This window comes from Agelaius tricolor, unplaced genomic scaffold, assembly GCF_023055355.1.
Source record: "Agelaius tricolor isolate 1412-34295 unplaced genomic scaffold, bAgeTri1.0.p SCAF_6, whole genome shotgun sequence".
Taxonomy (NCBI): Eukaryota; Metazoa; Chordata; class Aves; order Passeriformes; family Icteridae; genus Agelaius; species Agelaius tricolor.
In genome coordinates, this window is record NW_027269266.1 from 30,567 (window position 1) to 57,066 (window position 26,500).

The window sequence follows — 26,500 nt, forward strand, 5'->3', positions numbered from 1 at the left end:
ACCATCTAGGAAATGTTTGTGTTTGTCTCAAAGTTGGGTGGAATTTGTGGCTTTGATCTAAGCCATAACCTTTCAAACAACACATTTTTGCTGATTCTGACTCAAAAAAGCAGTCACAGGGTCAACTGTGGGTGAAAGAACCCAGTGATTGCTTTACCTGTCTCACAGTAGTGTTTTTAGTGGAACCACAGGCACTGAGATTCCTGTTTTTCCAACTGCTCACACACACCCCATGGATATCCCCTCCTTGCTTCCATCAGTGCAAGCTGTTTTCTGAGCTGTTCCATGGTCTACTTCAATAAATGTCCATTTGTGCATCATCTGGAAGGACTCAGTGATGATGATCTGGGTCTTAAAAAGACAGCTGAGAAATTAGAAATTATTTTAAAGCTTTACATGATTTAGCTGTTGAAAATCAGGAGTATTTATGTAAAAGTCAAAAGATTTACACTGGTTTAAACAGAAAGTGCCAGGTTTTGCTTGGTCAAAACCTTTGTACGTTGGAATTTCCAATATGCTGAGAAGATGCATAAATGATGTGATATGGATGCCCTTGACTTTATGGGCTATAAAAATATTTGGGGAAATTTCTGATCCTCTGGATGTACACAATTTAGGTCTGTTTATAGGAGGAAAAAATGCATTTATTATCGTATCACCACAATGCAAAATTGTACAGCAGCACCAGAACCCGGGTGCCTTGTGCTGACTTGTGCAGACCTTGGCATTCAAGCAGAGAGCTGATGCATTATTTATTTCTCATTTCACAGCCATCAAACCCCAGCTGAAGCAGCAGCTGAGGAACGAGGAGGTGGAAGTGGGAGGAACAGCCAGGCTGCGCTGTGAGGTTTCCATCAGCAAAGCAGAAGTGGAGTGGAGGAAGGATGGAGTCCTGCTGCAGCCCAGCTCCAAGTATGAAATGTGGCAGGATGGGACCCTCCGGGAGCTCCGTGTTCACCACCTGCAGCCTGGGGATGCTGGGGAATATTCCTGCAAGGCTGGAGACCAGACAAGCTCTGCCAAGCTCACCGTGAAAGGCAAGACCTGTTTATTGGAACAAGGAGATTTCTAAGATTTCCCAATGTGATTGAGTTATATGCACACACGTGAAATGAGTCATTGTGTGTTGTATTTGTAGGGAAGCCCCAACAAATGCAGGAATGATGAATCTGACTCCATGTTCTCAGAAGGCTAATTTATTACTTTATAATACTGTATTATATTAAAAAATACTATACTAACTATACTAAAGAATACAGAAAGGATATTTACTCAATGCTAAAAAGATAATAATGAAAACTCCTGACTCTTTCCAGAGTCCTGACACAGCTTAGCCCTGATTGGCCAAAGAGTGAAAACAACTCACAGCAGAATCCAATGAAACAATCACCTGTGGGTGAACAATGTCCAAACACATCCCACCTGAGCACAACACAGGAGAAGCAAATGAGATAAGAATTGTTTTCCTTTTCTCTGAGGTTTCTCAGCTTCTCAGGAGAAAAATGCTGGTTGAAGGGATTTTTCAGAAAATGTGAATGCCACAATTGGGAGCATATAATTTAAAAAATTATAAAAATTAAATTAACATTTAAAATTAAGAAAAATTAAATTAAAATTAAATTTAGAATTTTAAAAAAATTAAAATCTTATGGTCAGTGGATGCATCAAAGCAAAGATTGGCTTGATGGACAGGAGAGGATAAGTCAGCTGTAATCTGTGACTCATGGCTTGGAATATTTGCTTGACATCATGTGCATGGGACTGAACAGATGGTCCAGACCCAGCTTCCAGTCATGTGGCAGCTGCATCTGGCCTTAATATCATTGCAGAGCTTAGGTTGGAACATTGGTGTGGAACAAACACCCCCAGCATCTCCACGGGCTACCCCACGTCGTAGATCCCCTGCACATCACACCCAGCTGCACCATTTCTTGTGCAGATGGTGACCTCAGTTGTAGGAATATCCACTGTGCTTGCTCAGAGAGAGGCTGGGCTGATTTTTGAATGGTTTGACTCGATGATTTTAGAGGTCTTTTCCAGCCTTAGTGATTTTGTGATTCCTCTGGTATTCCCCAGTGGGTTTGGGATATTTACAGCTTCTGCCTGCTGGGGGTTGTCTGTATGATCCTTGTGCAGGTGTCCAGCTGTCCTAGAAGCAGGGCTCAGGCAAACTGCAGTGCAGAAGCCCTGTGCTCACACCAAACCAGTGAGTCCTGCTGGGAGGACAAAGCCAGCCAGGGCCTCAGCTAGTTTGGGGCATCAGCGTGGAGTAAATGCAAATCTGTTCACAGAAATACAATAGAGAGGGTCAGGCTTTAATGTTATCCTGTGAAGATATCTCAGTGTAAAGGGAACAAATTTCAAAATCTTGATTTTGAAATTTTGATTTTTCAAAATCCTTGTTCAACCAATCAAGCATAATTAAAAAAAAACAATATGCAATCGTAGCAGGGAGAAGTGGTAAAGCCACTAAAAATGACAAAAGTAATTTGTCCTGCTGCCAAGTACCCTGAAAGCAGAGTTTGAAATGGGGTTTGGGAGGCTGTACTGTTCCAGATGCTGCACAAATGGGCATTTATTCAAGTAGAGCATGGAACAACCTCTCAGAGGCTGTCCCCACCCTTGAAGGACAAAGTGCTGAGCAACCTGGGCCTGCTTTGAGCAGTGCTGGGAGCAGGTGACTCCCAAATCATGGTTCCATGATTTGATCCATGCTTTCCCTTTCATTTCCCATTTCTGCCTCCTTGCAGAGCCCGATGTGACCATCGTGAGTGGCCTCAAGGACGCGGTGGTGGCCGAAGGGGACGATGTCACCTTCAGGTGCCAGGTCTCCCACGAGAACGCCAGGGACATCGAGTGGAAGCTGCAGGATGTGGCTCTGCAGAACAACGAGATGAACGAGATCTCGGTGGAAAGGGGCAAGGTCCACACCCTGACCCTGAGGAAGGTGACAGAGCAGGACATTGGCACCGTCACCTTCCGGGTGGGACCCCACACGTCCACAGCAGAGCTCAGGGTGAAAGGTGAGGGCTCCCTGTGCTGTGCAACAGGGCCAGTGGGAACAGGGGGTGCTTTGCTTGTGCTGGCAGCAAATTCAAGGGCAAAATTCACCCCTTGTGTCTTGGGGGTGCTTGTGCTTCAAAGCATCTGTGGCTGGAATCACCAGGGATGAACAGGGGACATTTCACCATCTTCGTAAAGCTCACTGACTCCTGGAGAAATTACTAGCTTGGCTTCCCTTCTTGGGGGGGTAGACCTGGAATTTTCATTGCTTCCACCACCCTTTCTAGAATAATTGGGTTTGGAGGGACCATTTGGTCCAATCCCTCTACATCTTCAACCCGATCAGGTTGCTTAGGTTCCTCTTCTCTTCTCTTTTCTCTCTTCTCTTCTCTTCTCTTCTCTTCTCTTCTCTTCTCTTCTCTTCTCTTCTCTTCTCTTCTCTTCTCTTCTCTTCTCTTCTCTTCTCTTCTCTTCTCTTCTCTTCTCTTCTCTTCTCTTCTCTTCTCTTCTCTTCTCTTCTCTTCTCTTCTCTTCTCTTCTCTTCTCTTCTCTTCTCCTCCCCCCTTCCTCTTCCTCTCCTCTCCTCTCCTCTTTTCCCTCCCCTCCTCCTTTCTTTCTCCCTTTCTTTCTACATCATTTTGGCTAAAGTCTCTGTCCAAAATCCTTCTCCTTCTCTCTTAGAAGCTTCTTTTAACCCCTCAGTAAATAATATAGAACAGAAGTCAGAGGTTTTTTTTAATACTCAACCATTCAGCGGTAGCTTTAACACGGAGACAAAGGTGCCTGGAAAACAAAGCAAAGAAAACAAATCCTATGCTTTGTTTGTAATTTCAGTGCCACCTCCAGTCTTTAAGAAGAAACTGCAGAGCAGGGAAGTGCAGGAGGAGGACACAGCTGTCCTCTGCTGCCAGCTCTCCCAGCCCAGTGCTGAGGTGAAATGGGAAAAGGGCCCTCAGGTGATCTCCCCAAGCTCCAAGTATGAAATCAGCCATGACGACTGATAAATCAGCCCATACTTGAAAGATTTATCACATAAAACCAGAAGGCTCTGGCAAATACACCTGTGATAACGCAAATGAACAAACAACAGCCACTTTGACTGTTAAAGGTGGCTTGTGTTGGGTTTTTTTTAAGATAAGAAACTTGCCCCACTCCCTTAGTTAGGCTCTGCCAAGAGGATTTTTTCTATTGTCCTTGATTTCAGATGTGCTGTGCTGTCAAAAGCAGCTGAGTCTTTTTGCTTTTGGAAATTCTGTTGTGTCTTAAGCAAGGAAAATGCAAGGACCCAAGTGTGGGAATTACTTCTACACTTTGAGACCCTGTGCCCTCTCTCTGGTCACTCAGACAACCAGGGCTGGAGCTAAAATTAAGCTAGGACTATTTTTGATGCTTAATCATCCTTTGAGCTGCAGTTCTGCCTGGAAAAATGGTGATCCAGGTGAATTTGTTCAAACTTGGACACAACTCCAGCTAATGAGCAAGGCACCTAAATGCTTCCAGTGCCAAAGATCTTTAAAATAGATGTAATGTGAAAATTTATATCTGGTTTCTTTCAAATCTGATCTGATACAAATACAATATCAAGGTGACTTTTTCTGAGACACACAATCAGGAAAAACAAAGATGAGCCAGGATATTGTTAAATCCCACCTTTTGAGATATCCCTGAGGGCTCTCCCATGAAGGGCATGCACCTGCCTGCAGTCACACTGACTCCACAACTCAAGGATACCAAAATATTAGTGCTGTAAACAGGTCCTCTGATGGCCAATTTGTGTCTCTGTGTGTGGTCTCAGCCACTCCAGCATTCCTTGAAAAAAATTCCAGACCCAGGAACCTGAGGAAGCCTGTGCAGTCACACTGTAAATAGCAATTCGGCCAATTGGCTGGAAAAAAAAAAGATATATATATATTTTATATATATATATATATAAAATATATATATTATATATATATATTATATATATATATGATATATATCCCTATATATAATATATATACACCAATAAGTGTGGAGCCACTGTGGTTCTTCCAGGGAACTGGACTTGAGGAGCAAAACTTTTACATGTTTTTATATGTGGCACTTCATAAATCCACCCATCAAAACTCCACCTTGACCCACCATCAGCACAGAGACTGCCAGGGTTCCTTTCTCTGCTGGTCCAGTTTTCAAATAAGGACTATTATAGAAAGATGTTTCTCCATGCCCTCTCCCAAACACACAAGAACTTGGATACCAGCAATAGGCTGTTGAGGTCTGGTTTTGGTACCCATTTGGAGATGCATGCACTGAGATGCTCAAAACTCTGTATCCATGACAATGGCTGTGCAAGAAGGAGCACAATCCTTGAGGTGCTCAGTGTAAGAGCACTGTATGCAGTATCCAGTGATTCTTCAGGAGTACAGAATGCTTAGAGCTCCTGGAAATCCAGCACTGTGGGACAGTTCCCTTTTCCTGACCCAGAGCTGGGACAACTGAGAGGCATTTTTAAAACTTTTGTTCCATTTTCAGATTCATAAGAAGGGTGAGACAATACAGACGTTATAATTCACGCTTATCAAAATCAGAAGCCAATTTTTCCTAATTACAATACATTATAAAGTGCTTCTTGGCCTATCAGCTTTAACCACTCCATGCTGAAAATGCCTCAAGGCCAATAATCTCAAAATACCCCTTGTGGGTCTCACTACAACACTGTTCTATTTCTCCAAAGTATCCAGTCTTATTTGCAAGGCCATCTTTTGAATTTTTTTCTAGCTCCATTTCTTTCTCAACAATATCTGTCCTATTCCATAGCATTTCTGAATCACCATTTCTTGTCTCTAAGTTTGCATATGGATGCACATACTGTGTGGACCTTCTGTCAGGCTTGGAGAATTCCCTACAAATCAATTTCCCACACAGCACCCTCTGTCATTCCTTGTTTTGCTTTCAAACTAACTTTGGAATTGAGTTTGAACCAAATTTAGGATGGTATCAGAGGTTTCATCAAACACTGCAGTCAGCAATGGTACGTGAATTTTTCCCCCTCTGATTTTTCTTGATTTAGCTTCTGCAGTCACCTTCACACAACCACTCCAGAACCAGCAAGCTGAGGAGGGTGGCACTGTCACTCTGAGCTGTGAGGTGTCCAAACCCAACAGCCCTGTGCAGTGGAAGAAGGGGGGGACAGTGCTGCGAGCCAGTGACAAGTACAGGATGCGCCAGGAGGGGGCCGTGGCTGAGCTCACCATCCACAACCTGAGCCAAGCTGATGCTGGGGACTACACCTGTGACACAGGGGACCAGCAAACCACGGCAGCAGTGCAGCTGAAAGGTGGGGCTCTGCATGGGGAAGGGCTGGGCACAGCTTGGCACCACGGCAGGGGCACAGGATTGACTGATTTGGCAGCTAAATCTTGTCCTGAGACGGGGATCTCAGAGATGAGAGAGTTTTTACAGGGCTAAGAACTGTGTCAGTTACCTCTAGAAATGGGTCTTTGGTCACTGCTTCTGTGGTTTAATGCTAATTAATTTTCACCTATGAGAATATTTTGACGATTTTCTCATAGCACACAGGTTATGATTATACACATATTTAATATTTATTGTGCATACAACACAGTACAACTTGCAAGCTTTTAATACACATGCAGACATGAATCATGCATCTGTAGCACTGTAATATGTTGCTACATGCCTTTGTACCTATATTTTCATGAGTTTAGAATCACAGAATGGTTTGGGTTGGAAGGGACCTTCAAGGTAATTTAGCTCCAACTCCCCTGCCATGGGCAGAGACACCTTCCACTACCCCAGATTGCTCCAGCCTGGCCTTGGACACTTCCAGGGATCCAGGGGCAGCCACAGCTTCTCTGGGCAACTTGTTCCAGGGCCTCACCATCCTCACAGAGAACAATTTCTTTCTAACATCTAAGCTAACCCTGTCCTCTTTCAGTTTGAAACCATTCCCCTTTTATCTGTCACTATCTACTTCTATAAAAACTCCTTCTTCCTCTTTTTTTATAAGCCCTCATAATCCTTCTCTTCCAAGCTGAACACCCCCAGATTTATCATTTAGGGCCTCAAATAACAACAACATAGTGCTGTCAAGAAAGAGCCTAACGACATGTTTAACCCAGGAAGCATCACTTGAAAGCAGATCTCAAACTCTGTTGCCCTTTCCATGAAGAAGCAGCAGCCACCACCATCGTGGAGGGGCTGAGGGACGTGGCCACGTACGAAGGAGAAGACGCGGTGTTCGAGTGCAGGCTGTCCCGGGAAACAGCTCAGGATGCCCAGTGGTTCCTGGGGGATGTTCCCCTGCAATCCAACGAAATGAACGAGATCAGAGTGCAAGGGACACGTCACAGCTTGATCTTGAGGAAGGTGACCCTGGAGGACTGCGGGTCCATCAGTTTCAAAGTGGGGCAGCATTCGTCGGCAGCGCAGCTGAAGGTGGAAGGTGAGCAGCCTCCCTGGAAGAGGGGTTGAGCAGGTGCTGGCAGGCACTGCTTGGACTTCTGGAGAGGTGTATTTGGGATTAGGGAGCCTTGGAAATTTTGGGAGATTCTGCTAATCTAATTTAGCAATTTAGAGAGGTACATCTGAGCCAGTCGTTCCAGTTGTTTTTATTGTACGTGGAATAAAGATTAACATCCTTTGATGTTATTTGATATAACAATTAATATTAACATCCTTTGATGCTATTTAATATAATAATTAACATTAACATCCTTTGAAGACCATCCAACTACTCAGCTGATCACATGTCACAATCAATGCTGAAGAGTGTCGCAAATATACTCTGGACTAATCTCCTACTTATGATGCTTTCAGATCATATTTACAAAAAAAAAAAGTCTGAAAGCTCTGAAAAACCTTTCTTTTAAGATATATAGAAGGATTTTTGAATGATGGCCCGCTCCAATGCCTTGTGTTGCTTGTTCCTCTTCGACCTGGTTCCAAATGTAACCACAGACGCCCAGCTCTGCCCTGGGGGTGATGCTGGGTGAGGATGCTGCAGCAGCGCTGGTCCCCTCTCCCCACAGCTGCCCCGGTCACCTTTGTGAAGGCGCTGCACAACCTGGAGCTGCAGGAGGGTGGCACTGCCCACCTGTCCTGCGAGCTGTCCAAGCCTGATGTCCCAGTGGAGTGGAAGAAGGGCTCGTCTGTGATCCAGCCCAGCCACAAGTGCAGCATCCAGCAGGAGGGGAAGGTGCACACGCTGCTCATCCGCGACCTGAACCGCGCCGACTCCGGGGAGTACAGCTGCCACACGGCTGCTGGCAAGACCACGGCCAGGCTGGAGGTCAAAGGTAGGGGTTCCTCTGTGCCCAGCAGTGGTGAGAGGAGGGAACATCGATTTTTAGAGCTCTCTATTTCAAGACAGGCACTGATCAGTGGAGCAAGTGCAACAGAATCCACCAAGTTTGTCAGAGGGCTGGAGCACATGAAGGACATGGACAAGCCCTGTTGTGATAGGACAAGGGGTGATGGTTTTAAACCAAAAGGGGGATGATTTAGATTAGGTATAAGAAAAATTTAATTTTTTTTTACAATGAGGATGGTGAGGCCCTGGCACAGGCTGCCCAGAGAAGCTGTGACTGCCCCTGGATCCCAGGAAGTGTCCAAGGCCAGGCTGGACAGAGTTTGGAGCACCCTGGGATAGTGGAAGGTGTCCCTGACATTAGCAGGGCTTGATAAAAGATGAAAGTACCTTCTAATTTAAGCCATCCTGCCATCTAAGTGTAAGCAGAGGCAAGGGCAGCTGTGTTTGATAACTGGGGAAGAGAAAGTGGAAGGGAGACCTTGATGCTCTCTGCAGCTTCCTAGTGGAGATCTACAGAAGAGACAGGCACAGAACTTTCTTGGAGGGTTAAGTAAAGAGATGACAGGCAACAAGTGCAAACTGCAGTGAGAGAAATTCAGATTCAAAAAAGCCAGACTTTTAACATGAAGGGGTGGTCAGACTTTAGAACTGAGATCCAGAGGAGTGGAGGAATCTCCATCCATGAGGTCTTCCCGAGGTCTTCCTTAATTATTCTGTAATTGATCTCTGGCTGCAATATCTGAAGCCTTGGATTGTAACCCCAGATTTATATATTCTGTATATATTCTAATATAATCTACATATATTATTCTCTATATTAATAATATTTTATATAATATTTATATATATAATTCTATTTTGTATATTATATTCTATTATACTAGTCTGCATATTCTATATAGTCTATATTCTGTTATTTTCAATATGGTCTAATTTTCTGATATATTCTATATATTCTAATATATATTTATATATTATATATATTATATATATACACATATGTATATTTTATATTTTTTATATTTTGAAAATTTTTTTAATGTTTGCATGTTTTTTGAGTGATTTTACCCTTTCTATGGTTTTATTTCATAGGATGGAAAGCTGTATGGCCTTCAGTAATAATTACTGAACTTTGAATTCTTTGTGAAAAGAAGCCTGGGATATGGGGAGAGACATTTAGCTCACATAGATTATTCTGATTAATTTTTATTATGCTGATTAAATCCCTTTCCTCCTCCTCCTTTATCTAGGTTTGGCACCCTGGACATTCTCCTTAGGGAAACGCAACCAGAATTGTCCGCGAACTTCATAACTACCTCTATCCACACCTTAACAATAAAACACCCCTCTCTTTTCTATTTTCTACTTTTGCCTCACCCATTTTTTATTTCCCCCTGGCCAGGCGCGCCCGTGCTGTTCCAGCAGTGGCTGAGGAACGAGGAGGTGGAGGAAGGGCGCACGGCCGCGCTGCGCTGCGAGCTGACGCGGCCCCACGCGCGCCTGCAGTGGCGCAAGGGGGACACGGTGCTGCAGCCCGGGGACAAGTACCAGATGCGCCAGGAGGGGACACGAGCTGAGCTCCTCATCTACGAGGCTGAGGCTCAGGATGCTGGGGAATACACCTGTGACTCGGGGGATCAGCAGACCACGGCTTATCTGCAGGTCAAAGGTAGGTTGCCTTACGGTTTTGTTCATTTTGTGCTAATTCTGTGTCCTTTTGATTAGATCACACTGGTAGATTGTGGGTTTGGTCACGGTAACAAACTCCTGCTCAGAGCATGTGGTTTCAGAGGTTAAACATCCAAAATCTCACATGCCGAATTGGGGTTTTTTAACCATTTTATGCCTTGGTGCCTGAGCAGCCCATGAATTGTGATTCTTTGCCTTTCTTAGTGTTTGTGGTTTTGGATTTTACAGTTTTACTCATTTTGTATTAAGAATTCTTTTGGTTTGGATTTTACAGTTTTATTCATTTCGTACTAAGAACTCTATGGTTTTGGATTTTACAGTTTTATTCATTTTGTATTAAGAATTCTTTTGGTTCTGATTTTACAGTTTTATTCATTTCGTACTAACAACTCTATGGTTTTGGATTTTACAGTTTTATTCATTTTGTATTAAGAACTCTATGGTTTGGGATTTTACCGTTTTATGCTAAGAATTCCATGTCTTTTGGATTAGATCACACTTGTAGATTGTGGGTTTAGTCACCATAACAAACTCCTGCTCAGAGCATGTGGTTTCAGAGGTTAAACATCCAAAATCTCATGAGCCAGCTGAGGGAACTGGAGGTTTTTTAACCTAGAGAAAAGGAGGCTTGGGAGAGATGTTATTGCTCTCTGCAACTACCAACAAGTCAAAGGACAAGGCTTGTTTGTCTATCCTTCACAGTGGGGATCCTGGAATCTTCCAGGCCAGGCTGGATGGGGCTCTGAGAGACCTGGTCTTGCGGAAGGCTCCCTGCTCATGGCAGGAACTGGAGCTTTAAGACCCCTTTTAACCCAAACCATCCTCTGATTTAGTTTGAAAAAGATCTCTGAGATCACTGAGTCCAACCATTAACACAACTCTGCCAAGTCCACCACTAAACCATGTCCCCAAGTGCCACATCCACATGGAAATTTTATTGCTGAGTTATCACTGACACACTGTGAAATCAAACTGAAGTATTTCACCATACTTAGGACAAGTCCATTTCAAATTGATCCATTGTATGTCTTGGTGCCTGAGCAGCCCTTGAATTGTGACTCTTTGCCTTTCTTAGTGGCCGTATTTTTGGATTTTATAGTTTTATTCATTTTGTATTAAGAATTCTATTGGTTTGGATTTTACAGTTTTATTCATTTTGTACTACGAACTCTATGGGTTTGTGATTTTACAGTTTTATTCATTTTGTACTAAGAACTCTATGGGTTTGGGATTTTACAGTTTTAGTCATTTTGTGCTAAGAATTCCATGTCTTTTGGATTAGGTCCCACTTGTAGATTGTGGGTTTAGTCACCATAACAAACTCCTGCTCAGAGCATGTGGTTTCAGAGGTTAAACACCCAAAATCTCATGAGCCAGCTGAGGGAACTGGGGTTTTTTAACCTAGAGAAAAGGAGGCTTGGGGGAGATGTTATCAATCTCTGCAACTACCAACAGGAGGTTGTGGTGAGGTAAAGACTGGTCTACTTCACAAGTGACAAGCAATAGGATGAGAGGAAATGGCCTCAAGTTGCACCAGGGTGGGTTTAGATTTGGTATTAAGAAATAATTCTTCCCTGGAAGGGTGGCCAAGCATTGTCACAGACTGCCCAGAGAAGCAGTGGAGTCACCATCCCTGGAGATATTTAAAAGATGTGTAGATGTGACACTTGGGGACGAGGTTTAGTGGTGGATTTGGCTGTGCTGGATTAATGGCTGGACTTGATCTTAGAGGTCTTTTCCAACCTAAATGTTCTGACTGTGTGTTGTGATTGGTGGTGTTGTGCTCTATGTGCTTCCACTGATTTGGCTGTGCTGGGTTAATGGCTGGACTTGATCTTAAAGGTCTTTTCCAACCTAAAGGGCTGTTGATTAGTGGTGTTGTGCTGTGTGTGCTTCCACTGAGAATGGTGAGTATGGCATGTGAAGACCTTTAGAGGGCCAGAGCGGCATTGGACACCTTTGCAGCATCAGCAGTTGATTCCACGAGTGGCCAGCAGGCAAACCTGTGGTCCAGAAGGAGAGGAGCAGCTCAGCTGCAGAAGTCACAAACAGGTTTCCCACCTCCGAGCGCTGTCACTGATGCAGTTGCTTCTCCACCACAGTACTGCCAGTGCTGTTTAACAAAGAGCTGAAAAACGTAGAGGCTGAAGAAGGGGGAACGGCAGTTTTGCACTGTGAGATCTCCAAGCCTGATGCTCCTGTTGAGTGGAGGAAAGGAGGGGTGGTCATTCAGCCCAGTGACAAGTACGAGCTGAAGCTGAAGGGCAGCGTGGCTGAGCTGATCATCCATGGTGTAGAAGCTGATGACTGTGGGGATTATACCTGCAGCACTGGATACGAGATCACCACAGGGTCTGTGTACGTGCAAGGTAAGGTGGTGGAACATGGTGGAAATGCTCTGTTTTTCTTGCTCCAAAATTCTGGACTTCTTGCTCCAAAATCTTTGACAGTAACTGGCCAAACAGCAGAAAGTCCATTCATTTCTTTCCTGCTTTCAGCAAAGATATAAACACTCACCTCCAGGCTGACCCATCTTTTTAAGTTAAGCTAGTTTAAAGTACTAACCATACTGTGTTTCAGAGCAGATGGTTGTTCTGCTGAAAAACTTGGAGCAGTGGTTGTAAAAATACTGGGATTCTTGTTACAACTGATTGCAGCATCTATCATTGTTGATAATCTTATTACTCCTTTAAAGCACCCAAGTGAGCATTTAAATCTTTAAGTACCTCCCTGCCTCATACAATTTCTGCAGATGGTTGCAACACACAGGAGAGCCAGGGCAAGGAGTGGAGTTTCCTCCCAGTGAAATGATATTTGCAGACACACACCCTGCTCCTACAAGCAGCTGGAGGGATGGAAGGTGGTTTCTAACCCTCTTCAAGACAATTTTAGTTCTTTTTTTCCCTTGGAAAAGCCCTACACATTTAACTCTGCTGGAGCTGCACTTGGGCTTGGGTTAGTTCTGCAGGGAGCGAGGCGTGCGCGTTTGTTTTTGTATTTTTGTCTTCAAGGCAATTTTAGTTCTTCCCCTTGGAAAAGCCCTTCAAGTTTAACTCTCCTACAAGTACCTGGAGGGATGGAAAGTGGTTTCTAACCCTCTTCAAGACAATTTTAGTTCTTTGTTTTTCCTTGGAAAAGCCCTACAAGTTTAATTCTGCTGGAGCTGCGCTTCACTTGGGCTTGGGTTAGCTCTGCAGGGAGCGGCTCATGCGCGTTTGTTTTTGTATTCTTGTCTTCAAGACAATTTTAGTTCTTTTTTTCCCCTTGGAAAAGCCCTACAAGTGTAACTTTCCTACAAGTAGCTGGAGGGATGGAAGGTGGTTTCTAACCCTCTTCAAGGCAATTTTAGTTCTTTTTTTCCCCTTGGAAAAGCCCTACAAGTGTAACTCTGCTGGAGCTGTGCTTGGGCTTGGGTTATCTCGCAGGGAGCAGCTCGTGGGCGTTTGTTTTTGTTTTTCCTTTGGCACCTTCTCTTGCTCTGTCGCGCAGAAGAAGCAGCAGTGATAGTGTCTGGTTTGAGGAGCACAGACGTCTTTGTGGGCGAGTCAGCCACGTTCACCTGCGAGCTCTCGCCGCCGGGCGCGAGGAACGTGCAGTGGTGGCTGGACGGGACCCCCCTGCACAACAACCTGGTGACTGAGATCTCTCAGCAGGACGGCAGGATCCACACTCTAACCCTAAACGACGTGGCGTGCCACGACTCGGGCACTGTCACCTTCAGAGCTGGCTCCCTTATATCCTCAGCTAAATTATTAGTCAAAGGTATTGCCCTGTGAGCAAGAAACACGTGGCCACCTCTGGACTTGCTCCATGTGCTGGTGCTTCTGCCTTCCAGGCTACCCTTACTAAATCCTTCATGTGCCCTCCAACCCTCCCACTCTGCAAGTCACCCACTCTCACCCCAGTATTTTTCTGGGTACATCCACACTGATTTAGTTTTTTTCCCCCGCACCTTCTGGTGTTTTTGGATTTTATAGGTGAGGGAGGGTTGCAGGGTCAGGGCTGCTGCTTTCACCTGACATCAAAGAAGAGATGAACATAAATTTAGGTGCTACCACAGATGCTTATACCCCCACTTCAGCTTTTTTTTCCAAAATACCAGAAAATCTTGCAGGGGTGGTAATTCCCAAATTTCCACTGTGCTGCTCCACAGCTGGGCTACTGGTGCTGAGCTCAGCATGTTCACAGGACAGGTTTTGGGCTGTTCCTGGAAGCCAGTGGGTGTGTGACATTCCAGTAACACAGAGACAAAATGTGTCTTGTTTCTGAAAGCTCATCCCTGCACTGGCAAAGCTTTCTGGTCTGTTGAATAAATATTTTTCCCATTTGGTAAGGGTAGCCAAAAGCTGCAAATAACACTGAGCTCCAGACTTGATAAAGCAAGCTCCTTCCCACCCAGGACTTTTATAGCTGTGGGGAAGATCTGTTTTTTTTTTCAGTCAAAGTTAAGGCTTATTCCCTGCTTGGAAAATGGATATATAGAGATATAAAGGGTTAAAATATCCTAATGCAAATCTACTCCTGTGCTATAACTGGGCCATAACAGGAATGATCCACAATATGGAATTGTAGTCAGTGGTTGATGTCTCCTTCTCTGCATCATGTGTCCCTTGTACATTCAGGAAATTTGGTTCTCTGCAAAGATAAAATGTGAAATCACTTCATGAAATAGAATGATGCGGTGACAACAGAGGGCACAGACCCCACAAGTTCTGTGTCAGTTTGCATCTATTTTCAGACACAGAACCTGGTTCTGAGATCTCCAGGCAAAAAAAAAAAAACAAAAAACAGTGGGCCTAAAACATAAATGAAAAAGAAATGCATTGTTAGGTATCCTGCTCAGTGAATTAATGGGCTCCTGAGATATTTCTATTTCATGGAATCACAGCATCACTGATTTTGGAAGAAATATCTGGAGATCATCCAGTCAAACCCCACAGCTCGTGGAGGTACACATGTGTATGTGGATATTTTGTGCTTCCATGAAGCCAAGATTCCTGAATTGCAAACCTGAATCACACTAGCACTATTTTATAACTGGGTTGGGATAACTCCAGTTACACTGTGGTTAGTAACACTTGATTTCATAGAAAAGTGAAACACTTTTAAAATTCCAACCGTCCTTGTATTGACAATTTTGTGCACTTTATTTTGTCCACAAATTTAAGCACAAATCTTTGTTTGAAATATATTTCAGTCTATCAAGCCATCCATGGCTTGCTCTCCATCAAGGAGCGAGCTGACTTTGTTCCTTGTGCCTCATCCTCCTGGTTTAAGGCACGTTGGTAATTTAATTTATTCTGTAACAAGTGAGATCTCAGCCTTCCATACTGGGCCTCCACAGCATCACTGCCCTACAACTGCTTTCATTCCATGACCTGGAGTGATGGCTCCCAGGTGGTGGGGGAAGGATGGAGAAGGGTGAAGGAGCTGCTGCTGTTTCCTAGCTCCTCTGGGCAGGTGAGAATTGCAGGTTCCAGGGCACACGTTGGCTCCTCAGTCCCAAAGAGCTGCACAGGTGAACGGGGCCACCAAAGTCCTTGCCCTGGCCAACTGTTGTTATTAATAATTAATAACTGTGGTTATTAATTGTTGCAGTGTTGTTGAGGGTCTCCAGGACGAGGTGAGAGGTGAGAATTGATTCCCTAGTTTTCAGAAGGTTGATTTGTTATATTATGATATGTACTATATTAAAAGAATGCTATACTAAAACTACATTAAAGAAAGAGAAAGGAGACATCAGAAGGCTAGAAAGGAATGATAATAAAAACCTCTGACTGACCAGAGTCCTGACACAGCTGGACTGGGATTGGTCATTAATTAAAAGCAATTCACATGGAACCAATCAAAGATGCACCTGTTGTTAAGCAACTTCTAAACCACATTCCAAGCAATCAGATAATTATTGTTTTCATTTAGTTTCTGAGGCTTCTCAGGAGAAAAATCTTAGCAAAAGGATTTTTCATAAAATATGACAATAACAGCCAACAGCAAGGGGACAGTGGAACCAGGAGACCTTCTCCAGTACCACAGGTGATATTTGCTGTGAGAAACACATTTCTACATCTTATGGAAGGGGATCAGCTGCTCGTTCCTTCAGTCACCAGACATCTCCAAGATCTTCCACAGAGGCCTCCTCTCCATAAACACACGTGGCAGAGGGAACCTCAGTGAGTGGGATCAAGCCCTGCAGCAAGTCTCCAAGTGGTGTTTGCAAAGCTCTCTTTGCTCCCCAAGGTCTGCCAGGAGCACCCCAAAGCCTCAGCCTGCTGCAGCAGTTCCAAGAGGAGCGTTCCACACAGAGATCCTGTTGGGTTGTCCCAGCTGGCTTGTGAGCAGAGCAACTATGTGAAGAATAAGGACATCACAGAATTACAGGATGTCCTGAGCTGGAAGGGTTCCTCAAGGATCAGCAGAGCTCCTGATATCTCAGCTTTCTCTGACTCTCATCTTTTTATGTTCCTTTGCAGCCCTATAATATATTTTTATTTTAAGCTGACATAATTCTGCTAAGAATGATGGTTCAGAGAGACTTCCATTTTCAGACTGCATTGAGATTTTTCCTTTTGCCCTGCATATTGCATTGTAGATGGATGATCCAGTCTGACATCTCAGGAGGGCCCCTTGGCTGCTTTGGGAACTCACAGTATTTTAGGTCAGATATATCTACTGTGCCTTGCAGCTGCCTCGCAAGGAGCAGAACTTGGGTTTTAAAAGTGCTTAAAAGCAACTTTATGGATCTCAACACCTTCAGAGGAGCTGCATATCCAGCTGCTCTCAGCATTTTATGGGCTCTCAGTCTGAGATGTCAGTGATTTATGATCCCTCAGTGGTCTCTAGATTAAATACTGGAAAGGAAATCCTGTTGTTTTTCTCCAAATAATGTGTCTGCTGCAGGGAAACACACAAATAATCAAAACAATATTCATCTGCTCCTGTGGAGTGCCCTTTTTTGTCACAGTTGTCCTGGATATTTGCTCCTCACATGATTTCAGCCAAGACCACCCCAGGACAGGAATGAGTGTCTGCATTTGGGGACTGTGTTTCTTTCTAACGAGTGGTTTTATTTTAGTCACACAAGGAGCTTCCAGTAGGGTTTGTGGTATTTTCCCATTGCTCTGTGAGGCTGAGAGTTGCAGGGAACCATTCCCTGCAGTCCTCTGCATCACACTTCTGCTCCACATTTGGGAAGCAGAAGTGTTTCCCATCCAGTGCCTCCCAGCCTGGAAGATCTCAGAAACACTGGGAGAAGCACTAAATTGGAGAAGCAGCCCAAACTCAGGACTGTTCCAGCACAAGCCTCAGTTCCTGGTGGCCCATCTCCCAGTGTCATGGTCACATTCTAATGCACCAGTCTGGCTTCCATCCTGCTTGATGCTGCCACAGGCACAGACTAAACTGCTAATCCCCCTGCTTGCACTGCCACTCTGCTTGCTCCCCACGGGCTCTGTGCTTGGCAAAAAACCCTCCAAGGGGTGATTTCCACGGGGATCCACTAATGCATGTCCTTCCTGACGTGTTGGTTAACAGATCCCACCATTGAAGTGGTCAGTCCCATGCAGGACATAACTGTTGATGAAGATGGCCCAGCAGAGTTCATATGCCAATATTCTAGGCCAGTGCACGCCATCTGGAAGAAAAATGATCAGGAAATACATGCAGATGGGCAGCGAGTGATTATCGATCAGGACTGGAATGTGAGCATGCTAAAAATTAACCCCACGGTCCCAGAAGACACTGGCATCTATTCTTGTGAAGCTGAAGGCATTAAAGTGATGGCTACACTTGATGTTCAAGGTGAGGTCTTCCAGCCAGAGAGGAAGACTACCATGGGTTCCAAATAAATGAGGTAGAAAAGACATGGCAAGGCTTTTGCAATGAGAGACATGTCAGATACCTGCTCTTGGTGTTTGCTCCAGCACTGAAAATGAGGATAAAAACAGTTGGGGGATAATGGGAATCGAATGTGAAACTGCAGGGTTATCTGATTTCTAATTAACACTCACTCATTACACCAATTAGCCAGCCCACCTCTTCTGCAGTGAGCTGGAATGGGATGTGTCCTGCTGAACTGTAAAATCACAGGTGTATTGTTGGCCCAAAGGAATAATACAAATATTGTTTTGCTGTTAAAGAGCACCTTTTACAGCACTTTTTACATAAAACCAGTAACTGATGGACAGCATGGAATTCCATTTTATTTTGCTGGGTAAAGGAGGTTGGTAATTTACCTCTTTCAAACAGTGATCCCTCAGGAGTTACCTCCTCACTCAGCACTCATATTTCTAGAGACCCTGAGGAACAATATATACAAAATTAACAAAAAGTTAGGATTTTACATGGAAATTTCTTCTTTTTTTCCTGCTCCATATGGAATTCCTGGGTTTGGTTACCAAGTTAATTGGAGTGATCAGCAACAGCAGGTTCTGATTTCTCAATATTTGTGGCTATTTTGCCTTCTTGCTTAACTGCAGTTGGTTGTTAGTGCAGAAGAACAGGGTGTTATTTATTATAATGTTTTCTACATTGATAAGCACTTTCCATTGTAGGGATTTAAAAAGATTTTAATGAACATAATCTAAAAGTATCCCAGAGGAGGTAGGGTTAGCAATTGGCTGCTTTCCATAATTATGGAAACCAGTGTTTCCAAAGTACACAGATAAACAATTTGGGTTGTTCTAACAAAAATTACACCTTCTCCAAGAATAGTCTGCAACCCCCTTATTGTTCTCCATAAGTATAACTCTCATAAAATTCAGAATATTTTTAGTATTATAGAAGCCCAGAATACTTTGGGTTGGAAAAGACCTTAAAGGTCACGTAGTTCCAAACCCCCTGCCATGGGAAGGGACACCTTCCACTGTCCCAGATTGCTCCAAGCCCCATCCAACCTGGCCTTGGACACCTCCTGGGATGGAGAGTCCACACCCAACATCTTGTAATTAATAATAAGTTAATAAATATCTGGTGTCTTGTGCTTTTTGGGTATGTTTGTTTGTTTTTACCATTAAATAAATGCCTCCATTTGGATGCCTTTTAACATTTTAATTATTTTTACTAATTTTAGTTTTTTTTTTTTCTGGGCACAGTTCCAAATGACCTGTAGAGATCTAAACAGGGATGTCTTGGGGTCTTGGTTTCTAACACAAATCATGATGACCATTTTATGGCGTTTGTGCAAACTGTATTTACTCAACCCTTGTGCATGTCATTTGTCCCTGTAGCAACATGAATTATACCCACATGCACCAGCCCAAATTTAATTTGGCATCCAGCTGATTGTTTCTGTCCAGATGACAGCTGATGCATGGCTGGAGTGTGGAGCTTTGTGCATTTTTCTGACCCCACAACTCACCACAGAGCATGGGAAAATAAACCTAAATAGCACAGAGCTTTTATAATGATTCAGAAATTTACCATTCAAAGTAATCTTGATAGAGATTTTGACTTTGTGTGTTTCCTAGAGGCAGAATTATCTTGGATAATTGTCGCTATAGCTTTGCCAACCATGATATTCTCTTACATTTGCTTTGCAAGAAAAGTAACGAGATTTTATCATGAGCTGTCAGTGGATTCACATCTCCCCTGTCATGATGACAATTGTGTTATCTGGGAGATCTTTGGGAAACTGTCATAAGAAAAAAGGAATTTGATTGCACTTTATCTTCCTGAGCTATGCCTTCCTATTGACTATTGGCCTGATTCATACAAATATGACCATTTTTTTCTTTATTTATATAAAAACCAGGTTTTTGGAGGAAACCTGGATGAAGTGCTGGAGGTTCTAGAGGTTTATCATTACTTTTAAACTGTCTTTAAATCTTTTTATTGTAATATTTTATTAGAGGACAGATTGCCATCAACAATTAAACCTACAAGCACAGTTTATCACATCCACGTTTTTCCATCAGCTTTGCAGCAGTGGGAATCATCCAGTGCTCCGAGGCTTGCTAATATTCAGATACAGAGCCAAATAATTAATACTGTTCATTGTCCTTCTTTTCTAGCCAAGAACAGCATTGTCCAGGGCCTGGAGAACGTGGAGGCTGTGGAAGGAGGGGAAGCCCTGTTCGAGTGTTACCTCTCCAAGCCTGAGACCTACAATTACAACTGGCTGATTGATGATGAACCTGCCAAAACCACGGAAAACACTGAGATGGTTTACTTTGAAAATGGACTCAGGCATATCCTGCTGCTGAAGAATTTAACTCCCCAGGACAGCTGCAGGGTGACTTTCATGTGCAGCGATGCAGTGACCTCAGCCTTCCTCACAGTCAAAGGTAACTCAGGTGCTTGGGCAGGGGAAATCTTCAATTTCTGCTTGGAAAGGGGAAGGAAGCCAGGGAAATACGATGAGTAGCAGCAAAGAAACGTTGCATTTGTTGTTTCTCTTACCTAAATGTTCTTCCCACACAATAAATAATAATAATATCATTCAGGTTGGGAAAGAGCTCTAGGATCATCAAACCCACCACTAACCCACAGAATCACAGAATGGTTGGAGGAGATCTTAAAGATCACTCAGTGCCACCCCCTGCCATGGGCAGGGACACCTTCCACTGTCCCAGGCTGCTCCCAGCCCTGTCCAACCTGGCCTTGGACACTGCCAGGGATCCAGGGACAGCCACAGCTGCTCTGGGCACCCTGTGCCAGGGCATCATCACCCTCACAGCCAAGAAATTCTTCCTAATAACTCATGTAAACCTATTCTCTGTCCATCTGAATCCATTCCTCCTTGTCCTGTCACTCCATGCTCTTGCAAAACATCCCTCTCCATCTTTCTTGTTGGCTCCCTTCATGTAAAAAATAAGGTCATCCCAAAGCATTTTGCTTTCCCTGAAAAAATCCAATTCTCTCACCCCTAAATGGCTGATGCTTTACAATTTCCTTGTTTTCTTGCTCTGTAGGATGTGAGATGGTTTATAAGCAGGACCAACTGGCACTGAATTAGCAGCAAATTACAGTTTCAGAGCTGTCAGGATTCTGATGAGTTTGGTTGTGTTTATAGGCACTTCAGGGCTTCAGAGAGGAGGGTTTTATCAGCAACAACATTATCTCTGTCTCCTTTTACTTTATGCTATTACAGGAGACCCCAGTGGGGACCAGAAACCCTTTCTGTACAGGAAAATAAGAGTACAAAAGCAGAGATCAGTCCCTACTTATGGATTAGATTGGGTTTGGAGCAACATGGTCTGGTGGAAGGTGTCCCCAAGGCAGGGGATGCAACATGATGAGCTTTAAAGTCCAAAGTAAACCATTCTGTGATTCCAAACCTTCTGTTCTGGCAATGTACATAAACCTTTTAATGATCTCCTTGCTCTCCAAGGCCTGGCTGTTCAGAGTTTCAGCACAAATATTTACAAAATCTCCCGATTGTTTCTGTAACTGAGGGCTTGACCGCTGATTTTAATCTACAGGGTGGCGCCTGCAGCTCCTGCAGCCCCTCACGGATGTGGAAGTGTCTCTGGGGGAAAAAGCAACATTTAGCTGTGTCCTGAGTGAAGCTGTGCCAGTGAATGAAGTGGCCTGGTACAGCAATGACATGGAGATCCAGGCGGGGGAGGACTGGGAGGTACAAGCAGATGGAAACAAATACAAACTTATCCTGAAAAAAGCCCAACTGCATCATTCTGGAGAGGTGACCTTTGCTTCCAGGGAAGCCATTTCATCAGCCAAGCTTTCTGTGATTGGTAAGTGGGTGCTGTTCCAGCCCAAGGGCACTCAAAATCCCACACTTTGGTATTGAGCTACAGCATCGAATTTCCCAATCTTTGTGTTGATTCTTTCCACTTTGCCTCACATGTACCAAAATGGCGTTCTTAGGCTGAGAAGATACTACTGGCAACTTGTTCTTTGACCAGATCCACCTCATCAGAAGAAAAATACATCAGGCTAGTGATGGTAGAGATGCTCCCCAAGTTTCTTTAGCTGCAGTCTTTTGTAAAATGTAACATAAACTCTAACAAAAAATCAGTATTCTCAGGGCTCAACTTCACTCTTGGCAAACGTGGACAAGGGAGGGAGCTGAACTAGAGTCCATGTGGAAAAATTATCCAGTACAGCAGAGGAATCTTTGAAATCCACTAATCAGGGTGCAGGGCAAACAGTTTTCCAGATTAATGAGTAGCATATTAAAACCCTCAAGTGGGGGACACCCAGGGAGCACACACCTCCTGCTCCAGAGACCCAGAGTGAATAGCTAAGTAGGGAAGATGATAATTCCCTAATTCCCTCATGGAGCAGGTTGAATGATGCCATCAGTGTCCATTTCAGCAACCAGGATCTGGCTCCTTCCCACAGTGGGACCAGTGGGTGACCCAGCAGTGGTCATACAGCAGCATCCCAGTGATGGTTACGAGATAATGAAATGTATTTTAGCTGTAGCTGAGATGTTAAAGAGTCACTGATGGACCATGTATACTTTAAATGGCTACAGGCAATCTCAGTCTAATGATTTCTGAGACTTAAGGGATCTCTGTTACACATTCCGGTCATTTCCATCACAATTAGAAAAAAAAAAGTTTGATGGATTTAAATCAGCTTTTTCTAAATTTGGGTACTTGCATTTAATGAACTTCAAAATAAAAATACAATACTCTTCCTGTTGACAGATTTTTCTCTATGAAGTTTGGCTGACAACAGAGAAAAGACTTTATGTTGTTCTTGTGGTGTCCAGAGTTAAAAAACTGGCTGTTGACCATATTTGCCTTTCATTCTTTGGATTGCTATATCATGGCAGATCATTTACATCATAAATGTCTTGAATTCAAGACAGAAAGAATTATTTCTGTCTTTTAGGCCAAAGTGTAATGTAAGCAAGGAAGATTTTCCAGTGTACTGAGTGTAGGGGATTGGGATTAGATGATCTTCAAAGTCCCAACCCAAACCATTCTCTGATCATGGACAGCAGGACACCAGATCATTCCCATCACATATTTATTTGTTATTTCCTGATGCTGTGACACATACTGCAATCACACAGAAGTGGAGTGACTCGTTATTAAAATATTTGTGTTATTCTTTAGTCCCATAATAACTTCATTTCAATTAAGGCCAGACCTAAAATAAACACAATCAAGGCTCATTTCATGTGCTTGAAATTTTCAGTTAAATTCCTTGCTAATATGGACTGTGTAGGGTTATCTTTATTCTAAGCTTGGTGGGACAAGGAGGTTGATTATATATACACAAGAGGTTAATTATTTGAGATGAGAGTTGGAAAATGAATGTTTGTCATTGGCAGCATAGGGCAGACAAGGATAAATCAGTGGTGCACAGGTGCTCATGGTTGTGACTTTATGGTGACTTTACACTCAACTTTACAACAGAAATACTCAGTCTATTGTGCTTCCGTCCTCATGGCTTGCAGAAGGCTCTTGTGAAATAGGAGCCTCCTCGAGCCTGGTCTCATAAGCTCTTGGAGGTCTGTTTCACATCCAAGATAGCTCAGCTACCTTAGAAGGCATAAAATCAGCAGGATGGCTTCTGTTGCAGTGTTGGAAACAAAAAGGTTTTAATAAAAAGCAAAATAACGAACTCTTTACAGAGAAAAACCGATCTGGGTGCAAGAGGTTCTTGCTCCTGGTAAAATACCTCACAAAAGCAATTAGTTTCTTTTTCTCTTCTTTTTCTAGTAATATGCTCAGGTGGGACTTTTTGGCTTCCAATTAGCTATCCTTAAGTCTGAGGTGAAGCCCCCCAGGTCCTATGAGATGCCCTTTTCACCTAATCGAGGAAAGAAACTTCTGGGCTTCTTTCCTTTTTAAGGGGACAAAGGACAGTTTTGTCACTCCGTCAACAAGGGGCACATTCCTACACTCTTGGGTGCTTTAGGATGGAGTGTCCCTGCTCACATCATACATCACAGCACCTCTGTTGTGCCCCCAGCCCTCCCCGAGCCACCCGAAGCGCCAGAAGTCCTGAGTCAGAGCAGCCACTCCGTCACCCTGTCCTGGCACAAGCCGCTGGGTGACGGCGGCCAGGACATCCTGGGCTACAAGGTGGAGAGGAAAATCCCAGGAGTTGGCTGGCAGTCCTGCAGCGAGGGCCTCATCCCAAACACGGAGCTCACAGTGGATGGCCTCAGCCCGGGGGAGCCCTACAGATTCCGAGTGTCGGCCGTGAACAGAGCGGGGGCCAGCGAGGCGCTGCACTTCCCCCAGACGGTGCGGTTAGGTGAGGATGGACACAGGCTCCAGGGAGGGCTGCAAGCTCCTGCAGGCCCTACATTTTGCATGGCATGCCTGCTTCACCCATTCCAGGCATCTCCCAGTGCAGTATCTTTCAGTGCTTGGCTGCCAACACAATAGAGGACGACGAGCTTGGGATAAAAAAGTCGTTCTGGGCTGCTGTGAACAAAACCCAGCTGCGTTTTTAGCACTGTTCTTTGATGCCCTCCAAACTGCATCCAGCTGTCTTGCAGCCTGCACTGCATCATCCACGTGCTGACCCCTCACCGTGGGTTTCTTGTACTGCCCCCATGTATTGGCCACGAGTGTCTTTTCTGGTGGAGTTAGGACAGAATGAGTGAAAAAGGGCATGTGCTGGAATGTGTTTGGGGTAACCAAGACCATGAGTGGGCAATGTTGTCTTCTTCACCCATCTTTCTCCTTTTTTTTTTTTTTGTTTGTTTTTTTTTGGTTTTTTGTTTTTTATGCATCTTTTTCAAGAATTCCCCCAAAGAAATGCTGGGGGACAAAGTTCCTTTGCTGTCTGATGGTGAAACTTTGGAAGCTTCAGTGAAATGGGGAGTCTCTCTCAGTCTTTCTTTTCTTGTAACTCTTTCTCTGGTATCACTCATCTAAGTTCTTCAAAATAAGTATAATGATAAAAAAATACTCTTTTGCTTAAGGTTCAGGCACATGATGACATTTTTTTGTAACAATAACTGCTGCCAGTGCTGGTGACTCTGCACATGCTGACTTTGTCAACAACAAACCCAAGACATTTTGGGCAGCAATCCTCTCACCCTGGTGAAATGCACAGAGAGGAAGGTAACCTTGAGGGATGTGCTGCTTTTGGGAACCCAGAACTGTCTTTTACATCCTAATCAGCATCTCTGAGTTTAATGTGTTTTTCTTTGAGGTATCATGGTTCTACAAACAGCATTCCATTGGTAGACCTCCTTCCAAAGTAAAGAAAATGCAGAGAATTTTTGGTTTTTAAATATTTATGCTTTTTGATAATTTTTACTCTTCCTAAGATAGCATAAATATATATCTATATTTTTCTTTTTATTTCAAGGCAGAGATGAATGCTGCTTTGAATAATCTCTTTTCATTCTATTTATTGTTTCTTCTTTGTCTTGTATCCAACTTCTTCACTTTGAAACATTTAAGATCTAGAAATCTGTAGAACTTCTTTTATACTGATGATGGGTAAATGAAGACCAGCAAACAAACACAGGAATGTGGAAAATGCAACCACTTCTGCATGTATATGTTTAGATGAAGCTGATTTAAGCACTGGGAGAGCTTGGAAAGTTGTTTTGATATTATCTTTGGAAGTGCACACTTTGGATGCTACCAGTCTTTCATTATTTTTTTTCCCCTTTAGTTTTCTACAACAGCTGAAAAATCTGTAAATGATGGATGGGTTGCTTGGATATTTTATGGAGTGGAGTGCCTTAAAGCCAGATGATTGTTCTTTGTGTTAATTCACTTTATTTCTGTAATTGCAGAGCCTCCAGTTACCATCACCCAACCCTTGGTGGGAGGATCTGTCTCGGAAGGGGGGGTGGCTCGCCTGGAGTGCACATTATCAAGTAAAACTGAGGAGAAAGTGACTTGGTTCAAGGGTAAAGAGCAGATAAAAGCTGGAGGGAGATATGAGATCCTCTCTGATGGAACGAAGCAGATACTCATTATCCGTGGATTTAAACCTGAGGATCAGGACAGCTACACATGCATGGCTTCTCCAGAAGTCAAATCTGTCGCCAGCCTGTGTCTTGAAGGTACAAAGTGTGCATTTCTGGGGTGTTAAATCAGGTCTGGTATGGACATCCAGGGCCATCTCCACAGCTGGGACTGGAATTAATTTTCTTTTACAAGCTATGATAACAATCCACAAGGAATTGGTTATTTTCCTGTTTGGCATTGCCCCGTGTGTTCCTGCATCCCAAATGGTTTTGAGTTGCTCAGATTAGAGTTTCTGGAGACAGATATTTAAGGTGTGACATTATTGTCTCTACATGAGTTTTTGGTGCCTTTTGAGATGCTTTAGGGTATTCTGTGGATGTCCCAGACAACCTGGAGCATCTCAAAAGGGACTGGGCAACATGCAGAGGAGTGTGAATGTGTCCCAGACACCTTCAGACTCAGGCACATCCAACCAAGCAGGTGTGTCCATGTGAGATGGGAGTCTCAGCTCCCAGCACAGCCACTGGAGATCTCTTCAGGACAGACAGGGAAGCCCTTTATATCTGGGAGACTGGATGAGCCTGGGTAGCTTTCCAGGCCCCACTGGCAGTCTTAACAACCAGTTCATCAACTGCAACTA

At 43.8% G+C, this 26,500-nt stretch overlaps 1 protein-coding gene across 1 annotated transcript in view; it reads left to right on the forward strand.

Moving 5' to 3' along the window:
- The window catches only part of LOC139591323 (obscurin-like), a gene marked incomplete at its 5' end in the record, with an annotated part of 124,250 nt that overhangs the window by 29,111 nt on the left and 68,639 nt on the right, over positions 1-26,500 (forward strand). The window contains 11 exons of the mRNA XM_071429887.1: positions 771-1,037; positions 2,751-3,023; positions 6,053-6,319; positions 9,717-9,983; positions 12,106-12,372; positions 13,493-13,765; positions 17,534-17,800; positions 20,011-20,283; positions 21,421-21,693; positions 23,891-24,178; positions 25,683-25,955. Of these exons, the coding sequence (XP_071285988.1) occupies positions 771-1,037; positions 2,751-3,023; positions 6,053-6,319; positions 9,717-9,983; positions 12,106-12,372; positions 13,493-13,765; positions 17,534-17,800; positions 20,011-20,283; positions 21,421-21,693; positions 23,891-24,178; positions 25,683-25,955 (2,988 nt within the window). The remainder of the gene's footprint in view (positions 1-770; positions 1,038-2,750; positions 3,024-6,052; positions 6,320-9,716; positions 9,984-12,105; positions 12,373-13,492; positions 13,766-17,533; positions 17,801-20,010; positions 20,284-21,420; positions 21,694-23,890; positions 24,179-25,682; positions 25,956-26,500) is intronic.